The sequence below is a fragment of the Musa acuminata genome, chromosome BXJ1-8 (genome assembly GCF_036884655.1).
Source record: "Musa acuminata AAA Group cultivar baxijiao chromosome BXJ1-8, Cavendish_Baxijiao_AAA, whole genome shotgun sequence".
In the NCBI taxonomy this organism is placed as follows: Eukaryota; Viridiplantae; Streptophyta; class Magnoliopsida; order Zingiberales; family Musaceae; genus Musa; species Musa acuminata.
In genome coordinates, this window is record NC_088334.1 from 40630001 (window position 1) to 40655653 (window position 25653).

The 25653-nt window shown below is 43.3% G+C and overlaps 1 protein-coding gene across 1 annotated transcript; it reads right to left on the minus strand.

The window, feature by feature from the left end:
• Positions 1–17913: 17913 nt before the first annotated feature.
• Positions 17914–24336, minus strand: LOC103994698 (probable plastidic glucose transporter 3). The gene is made up of 14 exons (XM_009415111.3): positions 23937–24336; positions 23746–23857; positions 23599–23666; positions 23372–23504; positions 22994–23093; positions 22760–22872; positions 22571–22664; positions 20740–20893; positions 20484–20627; positions 20334–20407; positions 20162–20250; positions 19302–19416; positions 18840–19024; positions 17914–18655 (listed from the first exon to the last, which is right to left on the minus strand). The coding sequence occupies exons 1-13, from the start codon at positions 24022–24024 to the stop codon at positions 18842–18844; spliced, it is 1467 nt and encodes a 488-aa protein (XP_009413386.2). The 5' UTR covers positions 24025–24336; the 3' UTR covers positions 17914–18655; positions 18840–18841.
• Positions 24337–25653: the final 1317 nt, after the last annotated feature.

The following is a 25653-nucleotide window of genomic DNA, read 5'->3' on the forward strand; positions in this document are numbered from 1 at the left end:
GTGTAACGGCCCGCTAATCCCCGAAGGGAATCACCATACCTACCGTCGATAGGGATACATAAACATCATTCATTTACACTCATTCATTCACTCACGCGTACATTAAGAAATCAATATGATTAAATATTATGAGAGACCATACTTGATGTAAATATGCTAGACTGTGTTCATTGGTGGCTCCGCACTGTGATGGCCCGTAGCTCCTTTCACAAGTTGCACTCCCAATGTAAACTACTAGTCTAATCACATCTACTACATGATACTAATCATATCAATATCATAAACATAAGAAAATAGAAAATCAATAATCATTTTCAAATGACATCTTTAGATAAAACTTTTTAATTCATCAAATCATAAATGCATGAAACATCAATCTCTCAATAGTCCTCAATCAATCAAAATCCTAATTGGAATAGCTTAATTGACTTAAACTAAACTCAATTCTGATCAAACGGAACCAACCTCAAATCCTTATAGAACTAGTTTAGAATCATCTTAGACTGGTCTAATTTAGATTTGATTGATCTTGATTATGTCGAATAGGTTTGAACTAGTCGAGTTACTTTGGAATCACCCTAAACCGGCTTTAACTGATCAAACCTGTTTGATTTAGTCAATTAATAAGCTTAAACCAATAGAGAGGGAGGAAATTGGACTATGTCGTATAGTGCTAACCCAAACCGAACCAACCCACCTGAGTCTTGAACGTGTCACATACACTACATATACATGTTCCAAGTACTAGGTTAAGTTGAGGTACGACGGGCTATATAAAAGGAGCGACGACATATCTAATGTAAATCGCGTAGCTGGGTAGGCTTAACTTATGGACTAGGCTAAGCCTCACTTATAAGTTGGGCTGAGCCTTACCATTGAACTAGGTCATGCTTAGCTCGCAAGTTGGTCCTAGACATATGAGTTGGGGTCGTATCTAACCACATGGACTGAGTTGTACCTAGCCGCATGAGCTAGCCCATACTAGGCCACATTGTCACGAACGGTCGTCGCGCACCCGCAACAACTCCGTTCAACGAACCGTTCGTCGCTCACACCCGCATGTACAGCTGCTTGACATCATGTTTTCTTATTGTTTTGGGTCATTTTGCTTGTAAATATGTAAGTTCGAACAAGCTGCAGCATTGCAAAGCGACCGTTCACCGAACCGAGCAAAACAGCCCCAAAACAGCCCAAAACAACTCCGTTTTCGCGTGCCGCGGGAGGTGAGCGGAGTGCTGCCTCCGCTCACCAAAATGTCAGCCAGCTCAGACCCCAGGAACCCCCCGGGTGGCACATGGCTGGATGGGGCTTCGGTTATATACCAGGCGTTGAACACTCTTTCGCAAGTTCGCACGTGACCTTTACGGGAACTTGGTTTTGCGCCCAGGACCAGGTGAGCGGCTGTTTGTGGGCTTGCAGCTGTTCGTTCATCCTTGAAAGCCTTGTTTTTCTCCCTCTCCCTCTTTTCTCTTGTGCACACAAGGTGTTCGACGAATTGCTTGTAAAGCTTTCCTTTTCGCGAGACTTCGGGACTTGTCCGTTGCTCGTTCTTTCGATCTAACTCTCTTTCTCTTTTACAGGTCCTTCGGGACCTGCGAGAGGTTACAAAGTGGGCTGATCCTTGCGGAGCAAGATCGCAAGGGCGAAGCGCGACTTAGGCAACGCAAGCTAAGTTCGCGTCTTTGCCGCAAGAGTGACTCGCGACTTAGGCAACGCAAGCTAAGTTCGCGTCTTTGGCCGCAAGGGTGCCGCACGCCTTAGGCAATTCCAGCTAAGGTCGTGACATTGTGGTATCAGAGCGGGCAAGCTCTTCGATCGAACAGCGAACGAACTTCGCAACTTCGCCATGGCAAAGCATCATGGCGAATCAAGCAAGACGGGGCAAGCCGGACCCTTGCCCCAAGCAGCCGCAGGTGGGCTGCATGTGCACACTCGCTCTCATGCTGTTGGAACCGCTCATGAGGATCGCGGCAGCGAACAGGATGAGCGAGAAGTTGGCAACTCTCCGCGAGCGGAGGAAGCGCAATCTGGTGCGCTAACTGGGAAAAAGAGTCATAAGGAGAGACTCACGACGGCGGAAACCCGCCTGGATGTTCTGGAAGCGAGCATGGAGGAACTCTACCATGGCCAACAAAGACTTGTTGGGGTAGAGAGCTCGCAAGAGGAAGCGGAGTCCAGGATCGACAAGGTCGAGGCCCTAGTCGACCGACTGTCTAATGACACCAAGGACTCCGTGCAACACTTACAAGATGTTGTGGCGGAACTCACCGCAAAGGTGGCCATGCTCACAAGAACGCTAAATGCGGGAGGAGGCAACACCCGCGCTGCACCGTCACAAAATTTGAGGGCACCTGAGCCCCATGGATATGGAGGGGCCAGAGATGCCAAGGAGCTCGAGAACTTTCTGTTCGACATGGAGCAATACTTCCAAGCTACGAGGCCCGATTCTGAAGATACCAAAGTTTCTATAGCAACAATGTATCTGAATGGAGATGCGAAACTTTGGTGGCGAACTCGTTGGGAGGAAATCCAACAAGGTCGGTGTCGAGTCGACACATGGGAAGACTTGAAGCGGGAGTTGAGAACTCAGTTCCTACCGGAGAACACAGAGTTCGTCGCAAGAAGGAAGTTGAGACAACTCCGCCAAAGTTCCACCATCCGAGACTATGTGAAGCAGTTTTCTGCACTAATGCTGGACATACAGGACATGTCCGAGAAGGACAAGTTGTTCAGCTTCCTTGATGGTTTGAAACCATGGGCTCAACAGGAGCTGAATCGAAGGAATGTTACCGACGTGGTCGGGGCAATTGCAGCTGCAGAAAGGCTCACCGACTTCGTTTCCTCTGAAGACCCAGCGAGAAGGAAACAATCTTCAAACAATCGCCCTCCAAAACATTCTCGAGGGAAGGAGCTCGGGGGCGAACAGAAGAAGAAGAGCTCCCACAAAGGGCCGAACCCGAAAGGCAAGGCCTCAAAACCTGGGGGATGCTTCTTGTGTGGAGGACCACACATGGTAAGGGAGTGCCCACAAAAACAGGCACTCAATGCATTGACGGCTTCCATCCACCTCCCCCCCCCCCCCCGATCGGACAAGGGCAAAGCTGTTGCCCTTAGCTCAAGCAGCTCTGAATCCAGCAGCGACGATGAAGAGTCGCAAGGACCCCGAATGGGAGCAATGCGTTTGTTAAACGCTATGCGGGGTCAAGTGGGGGAGAACATAAAGACGAAGGTACAAAAAGCAGGAAGTAGTGAACTGATGTATGTGGACATCAAGCTGAATGGCCAAACGACCCGTGCAATGGTGGACACGGGCGCTACCCACAACTTCATAGCCGATCGTGAAGCGCAGCGACTTGGGTTGACATTGGAGAAGAGCCCAAGCCGAATGAAAGCGGTGAACTCGGAGGCCAGGCGAATCTCCGGGTTGGCGAAGGGAGTTCCCATCAAAATCGGGACATGGAGCGGGAACACCAACATGATGGCCGTGCCATTGGACGACTTCCAAGTGATTCTTGGAATGGAGTTTATGCACGCGGCGAAGTTGGTGCCGATGCCGTTCTTGAATTCCCTATGCATGATGGGAGGCGATGACCCCTGCGTGGTTCCCGTCTCTCGGAGAGGAACCAAGGAGCCCCAACACATTTCGGCCTTACAATTGAAGAAAGGGGTGCGAAAGGGCGAACTGACATTCGTGGCTGCTATGAAGCTAGAGCCACTCAACGAAGAGGCCATTCAAGAACCTGCTGTGGTGGCGAACGTCCTGAAGGAGTTCAAAGACGTTATGCCACCCGAGTTGCCGAAGACTCTTCCACCACGTAGAGGCGTGGATCACAGTATCGAGCTGGAGCCAGGAGTGAAGCCTCCAGCGAGACCACCCTACCGCATGCCCTCGCCAGAGCTGGCAGAACTCAGGAAGCAGTTAGGTGAACTGCTAAGCGGTGGTCTCATCCGCAGCTCAAAAGCACCTTTCGGAGCTCCAGTTCTCTTCCAGAAGAAACAAGATGGGAGCCTCCGATTATGCGTCGACTACCGAGCCCTCAACAAAGTAACAGTGAAGAACAAGTATCCCATCCCGCTCATTGCGGACTTGTTCGATCAATTGGGCAAGGCGAAGTATTTCTCGAAACTCGACCTTCGGTCGGGATATTGGCAGGTGCGTATTGCTGAAGGCGACGAAGCAAAGACTACTTGTGTGACCAGATATGGAGCGTTTGAGTTCTTGGTGATGCCTTTCGGCTTAACCAACGCTCCGGCCACATTCTGTACTCTCATGAACCAGCTATTCAAGGAGTATTTGGATAAGTTCGTGGTCGTCTACTTGGACGATATCGTCGTCTACAGCCAAACGCTCGAGGAGCACGTCAAGCACCTTCGGACGATTTTCAAGGTTCTCAGGGAGAACACTTTGTTCGTAAAAAGGGAGAAATGCTACTTTGCTCAAACTGAGATCCTATTCTTGGGGCATCGAATCGGTGATGGCTCCATTCGGATGGACAAGTCGAAGGTGCAAGCAGTTGCGGAATGGCGAACTCCAAAGAAGGTGCCAGAGTTGAGATCCTTCCTTGGATTCGTCAACTACTATCGACGCTTCATTTCAGGATATTCGAAGCGGGCAACCCCACTGACGGAGTTGCTGAAGAAGGAGCAGCCTTGGAAGTGGTCTGACAAATGTGAGATAGCATTCCAAGATCTGAAGGCTGCTGTTCTGGAAGAACCAGTGCTCAAATTGCCAAACTATGGAGAGCCCTTTGAAGTCCATACAGATGCTTCGGACTTTACTATTGGTGGAGTACTCATGCAAGAAGGTCATCCGGTGGCCTACGAGAGCCGCAAACTCAACGAGACCGAGAGGCGGTATCCAGTGCATGAGAAGGAGATGACAGCGGTGATCCACTGCCTACGAGTTTGGCGACACTACCTCCTCGGGTCACGTTTTGTGCTGAGGACAGACAACATCGCCCTGAGCTATTTTCAAACTCAGAAGAAGCTCTCCCCAAAGCAAGCACGATGGCAGGACTTCCTGGCTGAATTTGATATGGCAATGGAATACAAGCCCGGGAAGGCGAATGTCGTGGCCGATGCACTGAGTCGGAAAGTGGAATGCGTGAATGCTGCACAACTGGAGGGTAGAGGCCAAGCAAGTCAGTTACACTCCAACTTCCTTTCCCGAATCAGAGGTGGACTGTATAGTGATCCCCAGGCAGTTATCCTGATGCAGCTCATCAAAGAAGGCAAGGCACGACGATTTTGGGTCCAGGAGGGACTTGTTTACACAAAAGGGAATAGAGTTTATGTTCCCCGAGTGGACAATTTAAGGCGTGAACTCTTAAAAGAGTGTCACGATTCCCTTTGGGCTGGACATCCCGGCATTCACAGAACATTGGCTCTCGTGGAGAGGGCCTTCTACTGGCCAAAGATGGGGATTGATGTGGAGGAGTATGTTCGAACATGCCTTACTTGCCAACAAGACAAGGTGGAGCAACGGAAGCCGGTGGGACTTTTGGAGCCGTTGCCTGTACCAGAAAGGCCATGGGAGAGCATTTCCTTAGACTTCATATCAAGCTTGCCGCCTGTAGGGGGACTTGGATTGATACTTGTGGTGGTCGATCGGTTTTCAAAGTATGCAACTTTCATTGCTGCTCCCCTACACTGTTCAGCTGAAGAGGCGGCCAGACTGATGATGAAGGGTGTAGTGAAGTATTGGGGAGTCCCACACAATATTGTTAGTGATCGAGACGCTCGGTTCCTGGGACGATTCTGGACCGAGCTATTCAAATTGTTGGGGTCAAAGTTATACTTCTCTACAAGCCTCCACCCCCAGACGGATGGTCAGACTGAAAGAATAAATTTGCTCTTAGAGCAGTATCTCCGGCACTACGTGAGTGCCAATCAACGAGATTGGGTGAAGCTGTTGGACATCGCCCAATTCTCCTACAACTTGCAGCGGAGCTCTGCATCCAACAAGAGCCCCTTTGAAATTATCACAGGACAACAACCGTCGACTCCGTACACTATGACAATTGGTTATATTGGGAGTAGTCCATCAGCCTACCATTTCGCAAAGGAGTGACATCGAAATGCCGATATTGCGCGAGCTTACTTGGAGAAGGCGGCAAAACGGATGAAGAAGTGGGCAGACTTGGGAAGGCGACCACAAGAGTTCAAAGTTGGCGATTTGGTGTTGGTAAAGCTCCAACCAGCATCACTCCAATTCTTCAGGAAAAGAGTCCACAAAGGATTGGTGCGTAAGTATGAAGGGCCCTTCCCAATTATCAGCAGAGTAGGCAATGTTTCTTACAAGTTGCAGCTGCCGGCGTGGTTCAAAATTCACAACGTTCTTCACGCCAGCAACCTGAAGGCCTACCATTCAGATCCGCAAGATGCTTCTCGAAGTATTCCAACTCAGCTACCTCCCATCACAGCCTCCTACGAGAAGCGAGTGGAAACCATTCTGGCAGATCGCAAGATAAAGCTACCCAACGGAGCGGAGCAGACAGAGTACTTGGTGAAGTGGCGAAAGCTTCCCCGAACTGAAGCCAGTTGGGAGCCTGAAGACGCCCTGCGACATGAAGAAGAAGTCATCAACAACTACCAACAAGCGTCGACGAGGGCGTCGACAGTTTAAGTGGGGGAGAATGTCACGAACGGTCGTCGCGCACCCGCAACAACTCCGTTCAACGAACCGTTCGTCGCTCACACCCGCATGTACAGCTGCTTGACATCATGTTTTCTTATGGTTTTGGGTCATTTTGCTTGTAAATATGTAAGTTCGAACAAGCTGCAGCGTTGCAAAGCGACCGTTCACCGAACCGAGCAAAACAGCCCCAAAACAGCCCAAAACAGCTCCGTTTTTGCGTGCCGCGGGAGGTGAGCGGAGTGCTGCCTCCGCTCACCAAAATGTCAGCCAGCTCAGACCCCAGGAACCCCCCGGGTGGCACATGGCTGGATGGGGCTTCGGTTATATACTGGGCGTTGAACACTCTTTCGCAAGTTCGCACATGACCTTTACGGGAACTTGGTTTTGCGCCCGGGACCAGGTGAGCGGCTGTTTGTGGGCTTGCAGCTGTTCGTTCATCCTTGAAAGCCTTGTTTTTCTCCCTCTCCCTCTTTTCTCTTGTGCACACAAGGTGTTCGACGAATTGCTTGTAAAGCTTTCCTTTTCGCGAGACTTCGGGACTTGTCCGTTGCTCGTTCTTTCGATCTAACTCTCTTTCTCTTTTACAGGTCCTTCGGGACCTGCGAGAGGTTACAAAGTGGGCTGATCCTTGCGGAGCAAGATCGCAAGGGCGAAGCGCGACTTAGGCAACGCAAGCTAAGTTCGCGTCTTTGCCGCAAGAGTGACTCGTGACTTAGGCAACGCAAGCTAAGTTCGCGTCTTTGGCCGCAAGGGTGCCGCACGCCTTAGGCAATTCCAGCTAAGGTCGTGACAACATGGTTGGGTCGTACCTTACTATATGAGTTGGGTCATATATGACTACATGGAATGGATCGTACATAGTCATATGAGTTGGCTCATGCCTAGCCACATGGTTGGGTTGTACCTTACCACATATGCTGGGTCATATATGGCCACATTGACACGGACTTAGCTGGTTTTGCCTAAGTCGTGCGGCACCCTTGTGCGTCTGTCCGCAAAGGTCAGCCTCCCCGAAGCCTCTCATTGTCTCTTAGGACCAACAAAAGAGAGAACGGGTTAAAGAGAACGCCTCAATCGGGATCCACAAGCAAACATGTCCGAAAAACACTTCATAGACAATGCAAATTACAAACAAACTTTACAAGCTCTGAACAGTGGCACAACAAAGGGTAAAATGGTCCATTACAGACCGAAAAGCTCTCGCACGTGTCCACATGACACAACCTTTATTTACAAGCCTAAAGAGTCCACCAACCCAACTAAAATGGGGCTATTATGCCTTCGGCCGCCCCTCTACATGTTGTACAAGGCATGAACATGCCAAAAGACACGGACATACATAAGCATTACATCAAACACCCTGTTTCGAAGTTTGTCCGTGACATTCTCCCCCACTTATTCCTTCGACATCCTCGTCGAAGCCTTTGCCGACACTACAACTCCTTACCTTTGCTGAGTCTTCAATCTTCTACTCCAGTTGCAATGCGCCTCCTGGCTCCCAGCTGCTATTCGCTGCTGTTTTTGAGTAGTCGAACCTTTGATCTGTCATGCTGCTTCAACTCGCCAATGACTCTGACTCTGGTGTGGGGTTGGCTGAGTTGTGTTGATCCTCGTTGATTCCTGTGGATCCACCAAATGAAGGAAAAGACCATTCTTACTACGCCAGTTTCTCAAAATTTCCACATGCTGCTTGAACTGGGTGGATGCTTGTTGGAGCTTTAACGAGCATCGCCTCACAAACTTCTGAAGTTTTGGGTCCTTCCTCCACAAAATCTGCTCATTGACTCTTCTTTCAGTTAGTTGTCACATCCAAGTAGGTTCGCATCACTTCCGCTTTCGATTGGCATTTCGTTGGGAAATGAAGCGGACAATCTACTCTCAGTAGCACTGATCACCGTTGGTGAGGATTTGACAACTATTGTCTTCCATTATCCTCGAAGGGTCTTTGAACTTGTGCAGAGCTCCTCTGCTGGATAAATAAGAGAACTGGGGTACTCGGTTTCGCCCATTCTCTTAAGAGTTGAGAAGGCAAAGGTTACTTGACTTCGCTCGCCTCCTCGAGGTTGTACTTCATGCATCGAGCTGGTTACTGGCCTTCGCTTGCTCTTTGCTTACACTTCTGAAGTACTTGAAGTGTTTGCACTCCTTGCGTTGAGTTAGCTACTGTGATTCACCTTCTCAATGCCATTGAACTTTTGGAATGCAGGAAGTTTTCACCCCAACTTGGAGTAATTCTCTGATAGATGAGGTCGCCTCTGGGATTATACCGTCTTCTCCATCAACCCTGCCGCCTACTCCACTGAGTAGTAAAGGTACAGCACCGCGTACTGCCTGCTTCGTTCCTTGGTCGTGCACTCTTGCATGACCCGAAGTCCTTCACTTACGGCTATCTTGATGAGAAACTTGTTGACACCGGTCTTACGAAGTTTCTTAGCCTCTGCCCTTCAGCCTTGTCTCGGTACTTGGAGATTGCCTCTGCATGCTCCACCTCCTCGGCCCCTTTCACGACCAAGCGCTCTCCCTCCGTGAGAGCAAGGGATCAATGACTTTCACGGAAGTCCCGCCTCTACGGTACCATGGCGCTGTCATGCCCATGGCCCTACTATCCGTCTCCTCGCATCTGTATCCCTTTTCTTCACGATCAGTAGATATGTCTCCGTGGCACTCCTCTAAGTCCACCTCCATTCTGACTGATGCTTGATTTTGGGTAGCTAAGTCCCTCTGGACTCGTCGTCGCTTCCTCGCCCCTTTCGACCTCCTGCTTCAACACCTCTGTGTTCTCCAAGCAGTCTGTTTGGTCGATGGAAAGACATATTGTAACTCCCATGCATGGCCTCTGCCATCACATTGTAGGGTTTGCACCGATTCTGTTCTCCTTAGCTTCCTTGGTAGCAACGTTCGCTTACTCGATCTTGTCCCCTGACTTGTCGGGCTCCCTTAAGCGAATATGAGCTCTGGAGCAGTCCAACTCTCCAGCTGCTTCGGTCATACCTCTGCATGATCAAGTTCCTCCCATGGAACTCACTAGTACTTGCATTCGAACTTTTCCCTTGGTGGAACCCAGCCCCCATATGCTGATGACCAAGGCTTTCATCCGAAGCAAAATTTGATGCACGCACGGAAGACTCGCCTCTATGGTACCATGGCCTTCACTCCTTGAATCCATAGCCCTTCTTGCCGTCGTGTTGTTCACCGAAGTGGAGCTCCCAGTAGCTCCCGATCATACCTCCATATGATCTAGTCTCTCCCGGGACTATGTCGTGTGTGTCGCATTGCCACGAACTGTTCCACCACGATCCGCTGCACCTTGTCGTCTCCTGGTGACATCTCCATTGCATTTTGATCCTTGTGGAATAAACTCGAATTGTGAACCCTCCATGTGTGACCTCTGCCAATACATCGCAGGGTCTCTTCCACCTTCGATTTTGTTCGCTCCTTTGGCAATCGACCTTCATCCACCCACTCTTGGGTCACACCTAGATGAAGCACTGCTTTAGGACAGTCCGTCGCCTAGTAGCTCCCGAAGTCCACCGACTTCACTGTAATTTGTACACCATTGTCTGGATCATAGGCCTCTGCCCCTACCAGCACAATCTCCACTGCGCACCGCTTCCTTCATTGCAACTCGAATGGCAACACTATGGCATATTCTTCAAGAGTACCCGCCTCTGCGTCCTCTTGCCCTGTGCTAAGGCCTTCTGAACCCAACTTCACCTCCGCAAATTGAGTCGCCTTAGTTCCTCCATCAAATGCTTCTCCGAGATAAGGTGCATGTGCCCCGAAGCTCCCTTCGTCTTTGGCACCATGCAAGATGAGTCCGCTCCGTCAGAATGAAGGACCCATGGAACAACATGATCCTACTATTGCCTCTGCAAGAGTTCATGTCCTTGACCTCTGTCTAAGGAAATCACTGTGCCTCTGCTCCACGTTCCAACTTCTATGCTGGCTCCCTTCATGCGGCTTGGGTACTTCGCCAAGTTACACCCAAGTTGCTCCGCTCCTCGTTTTTGCATTGAGTCGATGGTGGCCCTCGTGCCCACCATTCCACGGGTCAGCCCTCCCTTGAGTCCGATCTCCACATCGACTCCAAGTGTGCCTTCATTTAAGTTGCTTTAGGTCGCTCCCCCACTTGATCTCGCAATGCATCCACCAATGCATTCTCTCGAGCGAGATCATGCGACAACTCCTCGCCGCTTGCTCAGTCCATCGAGCTTCGTGGAGTTGTTGTTTGTTGAGGTACTCCTCCTCAACATGTGAGGTCCGTCTCACATGATTCTCCCTCTGGAGAGCCGGGACTTATCCCTCCTGGATAACTATCCCATTGGAGCAATATCTCTCTTCGTTTCGGAGACCACCATCCCCTTGGACTACTCCGATCTGTTGAACAAACTGTGCACTGTTCTGCCTCCTGCAAACGCACTTGCTAGATTGCGACTCCATGTCAATACAGCCCCCGCTGCACCCCTCAAGGCCTAGTTGTTGGGAAATCATTGGGGGCGACATCATATGCGCAGCGGAAGAATAAGAAAACAAAAATCCCCGATTCCCAAAAAGATGTTCGTCGTCGTGCGAAGATTGGTGCGCAAAAATCCGCAAAACACAAAACTGCGTATATAGATTGTGTTACCTAGGGAGATCGTATATCCCTGTTTCCTTACAGATCCTTAGGAGAGGGTGAAGGAGGTCAAGCGTCCTCCTCTCTAGCGGTGATCCACACAGTAGGGTTGCGACGACACTCCTCAAAACTCCAGGCCTACTCTGAGGTGGAGAGGGAGAGGAGAATAGGAAAGGCAAGCAAAGACTCTAGCCTATGAGGCTGTGAATCCCTCCTATTTATAGAGATCCCGTGTCAAACCCTAATGGGTCCTTCCCTAGTGGGTATTGGATCTGCATCTAATAAGACAAGGGCTCCGTCGGATATCTCATATCCAAACCTCTACTCATCGCAATGCCTACCATATGTGTGTGACCCTCTAGGCCCAATATCGAGCTGGCCGTGAGTCATACCTGTCAGAACTCCTTCTAACTCAGTGAATTATTATCTCTATAATAATTCACTCGACTCATCGACTACGGACGTACTAGGCCACTACGCCGTAGTCCCCAGACGATACAGGGGAATCCAATCCATTGGACCTGTCTGTCCTCAGTTACCATGTACCTATAGTCCCTCATCCATCTAATATCCCAGAGACCGTATATCGAGCATGGTGCTGTCAGACCCATACGGTTTCTACTCGAGTCTCGCTCTAATCGGATTCTCCCGGAGAACTCTTTCTCTCTCAACCCGAATGACCCTAGCCAGGGATTTGTCTGAGCAAGAACACATAGGATATTCCTCTCATGACGCCGAGAGTGGATGATCCTCTATTGACACTCAATAGCCCTCGTAAGGTCGACTACCACTCCCAATGACCAACTGTACTAGATCTGGGAACAGCCAAACCTATAAGTCTGGTATCAAAGAGTGGAGCACTCATACAGGACATTCTTGGTGTCTCAAGTCTAAGGACCAGATACACCACTAGGACTACGGAATCGCTGTCTGACAATAAGGCATCATCAACCATCCAGCATTCCGTAAGCGGATCAATCAGTGAACTCATTCTCCAATGAGCACCTGTACTGTATCCCTAGTGTCCTTACACGAGCAGCTATAAGACCAACTGCATCCATCATATGGACGGGTATACAGCACACCAGTCTATCCGGTTATCACGATGTCCCTCTCGAGTAACCTATGACCGGGATTATTTAGGATATGTGTTTAAAGGTGAATCGATCTCATTATCGTGATCTCATCACGATCCGATTCCCATTGCACAAATCCAATGACATTACAATATATATATATATATATATATATATGCATTTATGCAATAGTTATAAAGTGATATACGCCAAAATATAATAAGCAAAAAGATTCTGTATCAAGTCACACGTGCCATCACTCACGTGATTGGCTTGCTGGGCACCTATGACTAGCACTAGCAACATGCTGAACTCGTTGCACACTTTAGCCTCCGACGGACGTATCCTTCACATGCCGAAGAGAAAGTTTCAATGCTCCATGGCGCCGAGTTTCAGTCGCCTTGGGATGGCCACGAACATTCCGTCGTCCGCATACAAGCCCATGCATGAGTACCAAATTCTTCAAGTTAGCAATTCCCCTCACCTCTGTGAGCTTTGCATAACTCTTTTGGTCGTTGAGCAACTCATTCCACCTTGCATGGTCTCATTCTTGCCAAGCGTCTCGCTTGCCTAGAGCACCATCAAGTATAGTTGTCAACGTTGAGCCGTAGCTCAAACTCAGCCATCCCAACCTTTGTGCGCTCCAAATTCTTCCAAGCTTGCCTATTCTCGTGGTGCCTCTTGCGCGAAGGGTTGGCCATTCCTCTGAATGCCAATCTCAGATGCTCGCTCCTCTGAGCGACTCTTTTCCCTACATCTCCATGCCCGTTTTCCCTCAAACGGTCGCGCATGTGCTGATTGCCCTCAACGCAGCCCCGCTAGGTCCCCCACGTTTGCATGTCAAGTGTTTCTATGAGTGCTTGTCCCGCTCTGATACCATATGACACGGACTTAGTTGGTTTTGCCTAAGTCGTGCGGCACCCTTGCGCGTCCGTCCGCAAAGGTCAGCCTCCCCGAAGCCTCCCATTATCCCTTAGGACCAACAAAAGAGAGAACGTGTTAAAGAGAACGCCTCAATCGGGATCCACAAGCAAACATGTCCGAAAAACACTTCATAGACAATGCAAATTACAAACAAACTTTACAAGCTCTGAACAGTGGCACAACAAAGGGTAAAATGGTCCATTACAGACCGAAAAGCTCTCGCACGTGTCCACATGACACAATCTTTATTTACAAGCCTAAAGAGGCTACCAACCCAACAAAAATGGGACTATTATGCCTTCGGCCGCCCCTCTACATGTTGTACAAGGCATGAATATGCCAAAAGACACAGACATACATAAGCATTACATCAAACACCCTGTTTCGAAGTTTGTCTGTGACAACATGGACTAGATCATATCTAGCCACATGGATTGGGTCAAGCCTAACCACATGAGTTGGGTCATACCTTGCCATATGGGTTGGCTCCTATCCGGCCACATAGGTTGAGTCATGCCGAGTCACATGGGTTAGGTTATACTTGGTCACATAAGCTAGGTCGTACATGACCATATGGGCTGAGTCGATCTATTCTGATAGATCAACTTGACTTAAGTCAGATCCCAATTAGATTCCTCTTATCAAATTAGATTTTAATATTTAAAATTATTAAAGAATGACTCAAATCCATTAATAAAAACTTTAAATTAATGATCTTAAATTTAAAAATAATTAATTTTAAAAATTCACATATAATTCTTGGAACATAGATATATCTAATTAAATAAATTAGAACTATTATGCTAATCCAAAAATAAGAATTAAATCAATATTAAAATTCACTCAAGCTTAAGAGATAAATATAAATCAAATAATCATTCTAATATCACAAAATAATTATATTTGTTTACTAATCATAAATTTCAAAATTAAAACATCATTATACATCAAAAATTATAATAATCTCAACATCAAGATTTCAAAATATAAATCAAAGCTAGTTTAAAAAAGAAAAGATTCTGCTTCTCTTCCATTATCTCTTCCTCGATATCATCTTTCTGGAAAGTCCATTCCTCAATCCTCCAGGCTTGGTGGAGAATGAGGGAGAAGTAGCCCCTTTATATAGGAGAAGATGAGATCTCCCCGAAAAGTAAGTAATAATTTAATTTTTCTTTTACTTTCACACAAAAAAAAGTAATATAATATTTATTTCTTATAGTTCACACACAAAAATAAAATTTAACTATTTACTTCCTAAATATCAAATCACTCATTAGAAAATAAATTAATTAATAATTTAATTGATTAGTAGAATTCTCATGTGATTAAGGAAATTAAATTTAATTATTTTCTTAATTATAGTACACAGATATAGAATTAATAATAAAGCAATACATCATTTATAGTAATTAATTTATGTTAAGAGAGAAAATATTCATGATTTCAATATTTTTGAGCTCCAATGACATAATTTTATAACAATGTTTACTTTAATCTAAAGTCATTTTAATTTAGTTATAATGTAAGAAGACATCCATAAAAGTTAAGAGTTCACGATTGAAAGTAGAGTCAACCAGTTGGTTGATACGGGGATCCGAGGCAAAGGAAAGTTATCTTTAGGACAAACTGTATTAAAATCAATATAATCAACGTACATTTTTCATTTTATATCATTCTTTTTTATAAGAATTATATTAGCAAGTTATTCAAGATAATGGATCTCATAGATAAAGTCAATGTCCAACAATTTATCTACTTCTTCTCCAACTGTTGACCGACGATCAAGAGCAAATGATCAAGGTTTTTCCCAAATAGTCAATAGTTAAGATCAATATTGAGCTAATGCTATGCCACAAAATGTTTGATGTCTAGGATGTCACTTAATGACCAAGAAAGATCTAAGAGTTGAGGTGTAGGAAGTTGACTATCTCTTTTTTTTTTTTTCTATTCAAGTAGTGTTGAGTCGATCTTGTTAGTTCAGTCTGGCTTGTTTCGGTCCAACAATACTTTAATGAGGGATTCTCTTGCTTTTGGATGAGCCGATTGAGTTGTTGAATCTCTAGGATCCATTTGTTGGACCAACAATGTCGTCTTCCTCGGGAGAGTGATCGAGGTCAGATAACATTATTTGGACTCTTGAAGATTACTTCTAAATTCTTCAACTTTAAAGTTTGTCAGAAATTTCAATATCATGTAATAAGTGAAAATGACTATTCGGAGTTAGTTGAGGGTTGGATGTACGATGATTATATTATAGGCCAATGGGATGTCTATGACCAGAAACTTGATTTGAATCATCCTTAAACAAGCTCTCGACCCAAAGGTTGATTGTCCTTAAGGATGTGATTGAGTCTCTAGTGAAGCCGATTCGCATGGAGGAGATTGGTTACAATTTTTTTTTTGTTAATCTTATCTTCTAGAATGCATTATAATAGAGGTTATTAACATAGCACCCCATGTCAATTAGGATCCTCTTAATTGATGTGTTGATGATCTATAGTGATATAACCTAGATTTCGTCATGCCTAGGATCAAGATGCCCAGCCTCTTCCTCCTTGAACACAATGGTTGGGTCCCTATTCAGCCTTTCTCTTAGCTTGAGACTCCCTTGCTTATGTTCTGCGAGCTATGTTGCTATATCCTCTTAATCCTGTCCCACTAATGATTACGTCTACCTAATGTTTAACGAGGCTTTGTAGTCTATAGGCTACCTTAAACTTTAGAGAGATAACATCCCAAGTATCCTCTCTAAATGACTTTTTCGATTTGTTGCTTTAGGTCACGACAGTTCTTAGTGTCATGATGCTGATCACGATGGAATCTATAACATTTAGACTTATTTATTCTTAATGATAATGTCCTTGATGGTCGAGGCACCCGTAAGAGTTCTTCCTATTTTATTTGTAAGAATATTTCTATATGGAATGCATTTAAGAGAGTAAATTCTGTGTGAGAATGGACTCGGTTTCCTCCTTGTTTTTCATTGTGTGGCTAATCCGTATGAGTCGACCGAGAGGGTCACTCCTCTTTCGTTGGTTTTATCTTTTTTATCTTCTTTTTTCTGGTTATCAGGAATTCAACCATAATGTATTAATTTGTATCTCGGAAGATCACTATGTATGTAGTTGACGACTTGGAGATGATCGACCAAAATAATCATGGCAAAGGCCACTGATGTAGGCATTGACAAGGACAAATGTCTTAGAATCCAAAACCACCCTTACCTCTTTGATAAATCTCTTTGTATAAGTTGTTAGTGCCTCATCATCCTTTTATTATATCGCCAATAGCGAAGAAGTTGGCTTTTTCAGGAGCTTATAATTGATGAAGTTGAGCTCAAACTCCTTAATTGACCTAAGAAAGTAGTTGATTTAGGTGATAGCTTGACAAACCATTCCCATGCTACTCCTCATAGAATGGTCAAAAAAGTCTGACACGTGTAGGTGTCGGTAGTCCCATATAGGACCACCCGGGAGATGAAGGTTATGATATGCTCTGACGAATATGAATTTCCATCGTAAGTTTCAAGCATGAGAATGCAAGATCTTAGTGGAATCAGCTTCCCTATGATGATTCTAGCGAAGAGAGATCACAAGTAAGGCTCTGGTTCTAATTGCTTTCCCTACTTAATCTATTTTCATATGTGTTTGAGACGTTGATCTATCTCAAAGAGTTAATCTTGGTCTTCAGAAAGAAGTCTGATAAAATGAACATTCGACTCCTTTGATGCCTCAGTTTCTTGTGTGGGGGGATTCTGTGGTGGCTGTACCTCTCGACAAGTCTTTTTTGGGACAAGTCTTTTTTGAGAGAGGTTGTGCCTTAACTATAATGCTAGGTGGGACTAGGTAGAGGAACTGACATGATTTTCATAAGGTATGTTAGAAAGGGCTCTCTTAGTGCTAATCCATTAAAGAAGATTATGAGCATTCGATTGGGATGATGATTCAGAGTCAATCGATGTCCTATTCCATATCTCTCAGCTTGGTATTAGGAAGTTTCAAGTTTGCCCAATTTGGGATGCGTCCAACCCTGTAAAACTTCATCAAGGTGTGCTTAATGAAGCCCTACAAAGCTTAAATTATCTTTTAATTAGATATTGAATGTCGAGTCTTTAAATATCAAATGCACTTAACAATCATATCGTACTAAATACGAAGGATATATCATTATCACATCCAGAGGGTGTGTTCATGTCAATCAAGTGGCATCAAGATGTTGACTATGTAGATGTCAAAGTGCATGGAGCTATTAGCATCGATATATCAACTATATGATACTAAAGCATGGACAATCCTTATGGTCATTGTTCCCATCTCATATCAACCCGACTTTGAACACTATATATAAATTAGTTTATTTTTATTCTTATAAATTTTTGTAGAATTATCTTTTCCACGTTGTTCATATTCTCAAGCCTGTGTCTAAGGCATTATATCTAGCAAATATTAACTTGAATTTTAACAACAAAGGATGTTTAACGTGTAGCATCCTCTCCAAAAGAAACAAGCATCTTGATTCGCCCACACATATGAAGCAAGAACACATGGATCAATAAGAATATAGCGTCAATGTCGGATGGATCATCCTCCCAAGATTTAACAGATGAGATAGGTAAGGAATGAGATACTATAGCCAAAAGAATATGTAGGTAGGTTCTTCTTAGAAAAAAATTACATCCTCAGTGCCAGACTCTCATTGGTCTGTTTAATTTGTCTACGGACAGAATCTAAAGTCAAAAATGATACCAAGGCACTTCACAAGGAATGAAGCCTTCCATATTAATAAATTATACTTCTATTTATTTGCCTGACTTAAAAATGTTGTGCCACTCAGAATCCAAATAAATGCTATGGTTTGTAAAGGATTAGATTCCATGATTTGCAATATGTCACCTGCAAAATTAACATTAACAGCTAAGAAATATGATAGTTGAAGGAAAAAAAAAAGTACTGACTCATACAAGGAATGATCTATGGAAGAAGTGGTGGAGAGGTTCGGGTAATTAAAAAAATTCAACTCAATGCTATTTATCTAAGGATTTTAAGCAAATTCTAAGAGTATCAGAATGAAAAGCATCGTAACACATGCACTCTTAAGATCCCTCCGGGAAAAGAGAGAGATGTTTCTTACTTTACCCGTAACATGTGGAAGTAATTTCACAATTATTCAGTCCAAATACTACATCCGGTACTATTACGATGATCAGAAAATCAAGGTATAATCAAACAAGCTGTAATTTTAAACCCCAAACAATTTTTCAGTAGCTGGATTCAAATTTCAGGGTGTCATGGGTGGATTTCCTTTCCATCTTCAGTTTGAGTTGAAAGTTTGCTGTGGCATGGTATGAGATTGAGAATTTGCAAAAACACCATCCAGTTTGTTCAAAGCTCTTAATAAAGAAAGCTGTCACAATAAAAAAATAATCTAGTCAACATGTATTGGTCAGTAATTCTCATTTCAGATCTAAGCTGACTGTAAGCTGACAGAGATTCTGCATGAGAAGCAATCTTTACTTGCCTCACCATAAAATCTATAATTTTTTCAATCACCATTAACCATATTGAAAACAAGTATAAGATATTATTACCTTTACACAGCTGATAGGAGCGCGACTTCGATTTCCTGGAGAGTCTTGCCTTTAGTTTCAACAACATTCTTTCTCACAAAAATTGCTCCCATCAAGCAAAAGGATGCAAAGATCGAGTACAAGATCTTTGCTCCTAATAGCTCTAGCAGTCGCAAAAAGAACAAACCGACAAAGAAGTTCACAACCTGAAATTTTAAAATCAGTAGTCTTTGAGTTCAAAAGTCATATGCATCAAAGCAAAGGCTTTTTCATATGTCCAAGACATTTTCTCAATAAGCTCACTAATAATAGTAAGCCAGAATTAAAAACAATTTCAGGTGAAGAATACATTGTTTGTAAAAACTATTATTCTTTGTTAATAAGTTAAATTGACTAATCAGACTAATATTTCCCAGCAAAGAATCTTGAAATAAACTTGTTTTTTATCACGTTATGTGAAAAGGGAAACATGACAGTCGTTACCCAGTGCACGGACATGCACAAAGCCACACCCTTTGCACGAATCTTGTTGGGAAAAATCTCAGGCAAAAGTAGACTAGGAACTGGGTCGGCTCCCAATGAAAATGCAAGGACAGATCTGTAGAGTTCACGTGATCAATTTGAAATCAAATTCTCCATAGCCCTTAATTTTCCATAAACAAATTAGTAACGTATTTAACTTCATCAACATACAAGTGAAATAAACAATCCATCATTTCATGATAGGTTAGAGCATACGGAAGCTGTTAGCAAGCAGAAGATTACACATGCTCAGCAATGATCTGCAACATATCAATGGACAATGATCACCTTTGCAGATGCTTGAAAGTGGTGCTTAGTCACTGATGGCTGATCTGACTGGTACCAATATGACTTATAATACGATCTGATACTTATCCATCAGCCATGAGTTAAGACTGAACCATCAACGCACATCTAGACATTGGTAGTTACTACTGGCCATTAATTATGCATATCACTGTTATAATCCTAGTGATTCTCCATCCCCTGGCAAAAGAAAAAGTCACAGAACAGCCTAAATAGACTGTAAAATATTTCTCATCATTTTTGCTCAAAGATTTGCAAGACCATCATTTCTTTCTTGTTTTATCCTTAACAGGCATGACACCATAATCAATCTAAAAACATGAGCTACTAGATGCTGAGTCAAACAGAAAAATGTATCTTAAGATGCACATTTTAATATTCAAGTTTAGCTGTTCATACAAAACTTGGAAGTCATGCTTGGCCTCAGTATAATTTAATCCACATAAAAAAAAAATTTAGGTGAGAAAGATATGGGGTGAGAAGAAAATGAGGTGAGATTGCTTTGCAGAACTTACAACAGCATTCCGCCCACAGAGAGGTACACATGCCAAGAACCTTGGTCGGAAAGACTTGCTGCAATAGCCTGAAGACCCATTGCTGCTGCCTGAATCAGCACCAACTACAACTAAGAAATGCATATGAACTCACAATCCACAAAAGTTTTAGAAACAAGGATTGCTACTTTACCATTCCCAGAAAACTTCCTACAAGAAGAAGCTTCCTTCCTAATATGTCCATCAAAAGCATGGCGACAACTGAGCCTGTTAGAAAAGAAGGATAAGCTACTTGCGAGTAGGACATGATAATTCCACTAAAACTAAGTCTCATGCGTCTAACCTGATAAGTATGCAAATCCAACACATGTATTAGCAATATCTGATGGCACCCCTGCGCTTCTGAACACGGCAGAAGAGAAATAGAATACAGCATTTATTCCCGACAACTGTTGGAAAGCAAATAGCATTGTTCCAATAAAAACAACTGTAGCAGGAAAAGGGAATTGCAATGAACAAATAATTATATATATTTCAAAATAAACAAATGAGAATAGAACAACAAAGATTTAGCAAGGCTCGGCGCATGTAATGGATACCTCTGAAGTGGCGACCATAGAATAGCTCAGAATACTTTATGCTTTCTCCGTCATCCCCTCTCTCTGACCTTGATAATTCTGCCATTGCTAGTTTGACGTGAGGTCCTCCCAAGAGTCTTTCAAACTCAACTTCTGCTTCAGCAACTCTTCCACGCTGCAGTTGACCAACATCCATTCATAATTATATTCTCGTAAACAAATGTCATCTTACCAGTCTCATTGCATTTTTACACAACAGTGCTAGAGAATATTTAAAACAGAATTATTAAAATATCATGAAATGCCTTCTCATCTTCCGTTTTTGAAAGGGCACTGCTGCAAGAGTGGTCTCTATCACTGTCTGAAGGCCTTGGGATCCCTACTTTATGTAACCGTCCAAGTGATAACATAGTAGACACCAGACAAACACCTAGGTGATATACAAAGTGGTGAAACTAATATAATCCCTCTTCAAAGTGAATCCAATCTGCTGGACACAATCTCTGAAGTTGGAAAAAGCCTAAAAAATTAAAAGATTATTTTTTAAAAACATTTTAGATATGGATCAAGTAAATGAAAGCATAGAAACATTTAACAGACTAATACATTTGATCAACAATATAGAGGTATGAAAATAAGTTAAACTTAGGTTTTCTTCATCTAACAACATTCAGACCAAGTTTCAGTTCTCACTAAAATTTGTACAAGATAAAAAAAAAGTTCAGTATTTCAAAATGCCACAAGTCTCATAAAGCAAGCATAAAAAAAGGAAAATTTGAACTGATGCATATACCTAATATGAGCCCTAGAACTTAGTCTAAGCAAAAAATTGAATCAATAACACATGGACACAAATAATTGTACTTATCTAAAAAAAAAGCCAAAAATGACAACATGGGGCAAAAGGTTGTTGCTATCTTGCCACTCCTCCCTCACTTGTGGAAAGATAAATTAAGCAGCTCGACCCTATGGATTTTTGCATGTAAATTGCAGCCTGCATGACTGCCGCCTTATCAATTTGAGGCTTGCTCATATGCTCGAGCAACTGAACATCGATAATACGTTTCTAGGATGCTTTATACACTATATTATGTTTTCACAATGCACAACCACTTTCACTGCTAATTGTTTACATCCTGAAAGAAGTTCACATAAGAATATTAACAATTTTCAGAAGCAAACTTGAGAGAAATCTTAATGCCAAATATGCTTTGTTTCTTTTCTAACTTGATCAGAAAAATGTCAAACATAGATTGAGCAAAGGGCACAGTGGCTAACCAGCAGATAATTACTAGTTACGACTAAAGCCACGTCAACCTAAAAAAGGTAAGACAAAGAAACAGGAGGAAGGATAAGAAAAATTAGCAGACTTAACAAGCAAAAATTTTGAATTCTTAGGTCAACAACCAAGAAAATACATCCTTTTGAATCAAGCTAAAGCTGAAATTTTTATTTCCATCACAATAATATTATCAAGAAACTAAGAGAAGTTATGATATGTCAAATTCACTGGACCACATACTTCTAATAAAATGAAAAATGATTCACATCCTCAGGTATACTGAGTTCTTGAAACAATTACAGTCAAATGATTCATTGATCCCACTGTTGCAAAAAATTGAATAAGTATCTGTCTTTATGAACTACCATTCCAGAACATTCTTATCTAGAGCATCAACCAAAACTCCCATGTTACTGATAAATTTGAAGAGTTGTGTTAAAACAACCAATATGTTCTAAAGCATCCCCGACAAGGGAATAGATCCTTATAAAGATAAAAATAAAATAAAATATTATTTAAAAGGCCAAACTAATGCAGAGAGACTCAGCGAACAGACATAAAAAAGATGACCTTATATAGCCAATGAGGACTTTCAGCACAAAACTCCATACAGAGAGCAAGAAATGCAGCTGGAACAGTAGATACCCAAAAGCATACTCGCCACCTGCAACCATTCGAAGTTTATGTAATGATTTGGAAAAGATTATCCAAGAACGTCCGAGTGGAAGTCACTGCACAATGTCTCAACGGACAAGTTACCATCCCACAATTTCCTTGACTGGAGCACCAATAAAGAGTGCCGCTATCAGCCCGAGGCATGTTGCAATCTGAATTAAACTACCATAAGTGCCTCTCACTGAAGAAGGAGAAACCTGACCACATATGAAAGTTGGGACAACAGATAAAATCAGATCCAACAGTATGGTAAATGAGAATGTTAAATACTGAAATTATGGACAATGATTATCTGAAAGAAAAAAAACATCTTGATACCTCCGTCACATAAAGGGATGCTACAGCTGGTCCCAGACCCATCCCTGTTCCAGCAAGAAATCTGCCAAGAAGCATACCAACCAGACTGGTCGTCGAAGCACTGCAGATGCATGTCAAGTGATACACTTAGACATCAGAAAAGTTGCAGTTTTGGCGACAACGAAAAGCAAGTAGTGCTCCTTTTCCCCTCCAGAAAACAGAACATTGCTTCTGTTTTCTGTTGATAGCTCATTATCAGACTATATGCATAATTAACAATGCACCTTATTTTCTGTAGCAAAGATAAAAAGCGAACTTTGGAAAGTGCAATGGGAATAAATTGATACAAAAAATGATGACGAGAAATGGCTGCAAGATTCTCCAATCTCGATAAATTACCTCAATGAAGCCCCAATAATCATGGGCAAAGCGCTCAACTGGAAAGACCTGCGCCGCCCGATGCCGTCGGAGATCAACCCACTAAACAAACATCCAATAAGTGCGCCTCCCAAACACATGCTCACCACAAGTCCTGCACAAGAAATCGATGACCATCATCACCACCATATACTACCAAACAAATCATAATAACTCAAACACAAAACTGTGAATCCAATGCAGATCACCTTCCGCCAACGTGTTCCCGGTGAACCCGAGATCCAGCGAAATGCTCTCGAGCGGCTCATTCACAACCCTGCAACGAAAGATCAGCATACAAGGCACGACCTCAAACAAGAAGAAGGAAAAAGAAAACCACGATCCACAGCACTCACCCGAGATGGTATCCGAACAAGAAGGAGGATACGGTTGCGATACAAACGTGGGGTAAAGACGGTTTCCAGGACGGATTGCCAATGTTCTGATCCATCAGATTCAGCAATCGATCTAACAGCAGAACCACAATTTCAACGCATTAAAACAACGATTCATCGATCGAATCGCCCCCAAAAGAAGGAGATTATACCTGAGACATCGTCGGCGCGATCGGGATCGCCGACGAAATCCTTGGAGTTCATCCTCTTGTAGACGGATGAACTAAGGCCGGGCCGCATCTCGATCGGCGCAGAATCTCACTACTACTGGAGTTCCAATCAAACTCAAACTCCCACGAATCACAACTACTACTGACGACAGCTACTTCCGCGCTGGACCCGATTCAAGAACAAAGAGAGATTCGCAAAGAAGTAATATCTTCAACAGATTTCTAGGTTTGGAGAAACCTTAAAGCCAACATCTGGATCCGGAGAGACAGAGAGACGGGTGAAGCCTCCGCTGTCACCTTCCCTGCTAATGTGCGCTCGGTCTCCCTTCCCCCCGCGTCGCCGAACAAACCGGGAAAGGGAGCGCGGCTGGTGCTAAACTGACATATTTTGTGTCATCCGCGTAACGGAATCAATCGGTAATGTATCACTTCAAATCATAATGGGAAGTTCTTGATTTGTTGTTACACGATCTTTAAAGTATTGATTTACGGCACAGATACGTCAGCAAGTCCCGTCGGTGTGATCTCAATCTCATGTGTTCGTTAAATTTCACCAACATAACGTGACCAACCGCGGACGTCATTGCGGTAGCTTGATGCTTTATCGTCCGCCACGTGTTGGAAAGGAAAAGTGGGATCTCGTGCGCGGGGAAGCAGTTGGTCGCGTAGTGGTGAGCGGTGGTAACGAACTCAAGCGAGTGATAAACTCACCCCATGTCCGTCGCTCGTGCACCGCCCTGATCTCTGCTGGCAACATGAGAGATAAGGAGTGCATCTGTACAAATTGGGGTGAATTCAAACGGACTACTAACATCGGTTGAGTATTGGTTTCACGAGTAGAGGCGTCGCTTTGAGGTGACTCTTCGTATAAAATGCAAGCTTATAAGGCTTAGAAAAGCATAAATAATCTTTATGTGAAATGCTTATATATATATATATATATATATATATATATATATATATATATATATATATATATATATATATATATATATGAATGTATGTATATATAAATGCTTCATCAAATACTGAAACAGTTATACTGCCTAAGTTTCAAAAAGCATAAGTGATCTTTTATTTGAAATCTCTTGTTTATATATTTCATTTACCTCACCAACTTAAAAAAACAAAATGTATTCGCGACACACGACTCATATTAATTAAATAATAATCCCGAAGGTTGTAAAAGAGTAATATTACCATTCTACTCAGCTCCGTTCCCTTAACAATTTATGTGGAACGGAAAAAAAAAAAGACTTTACTTATGTTATTTGTTAGAGATGAATAAATTATGCAGAAAATGGCTCAAGATTGTTGTAATCATAGTTCCAGAAATAAAGAGTAATGATTGTAATGCAAGGAAACATGGTTCGAGCAAAGCTTCTGAATCAAGGGGATAAGGTCTTTTTTATTAGTTATGACCAAGCTTCTTTTGATGCATTAAAATTTGAACATGTCAAACACCATACATGATGTTTAATCATCCTGCCCATAATTCATCCCTAATTTTTGGCCATTAAATGATGTTTTTTTTTTCTAATCTACAGTACTCATAATTTGAGTGTTTCTTTGTGACAGCAAGAAAAAGAGTAGTTCTTGTGACGAGTAGCTGAGCAAAATGAGAATTAATTGCCCTGCAAATTACCGTAAACTAATTTTGAGGATTTAAATTCAAGTGTTATTAGTTCATAAGTCGGTC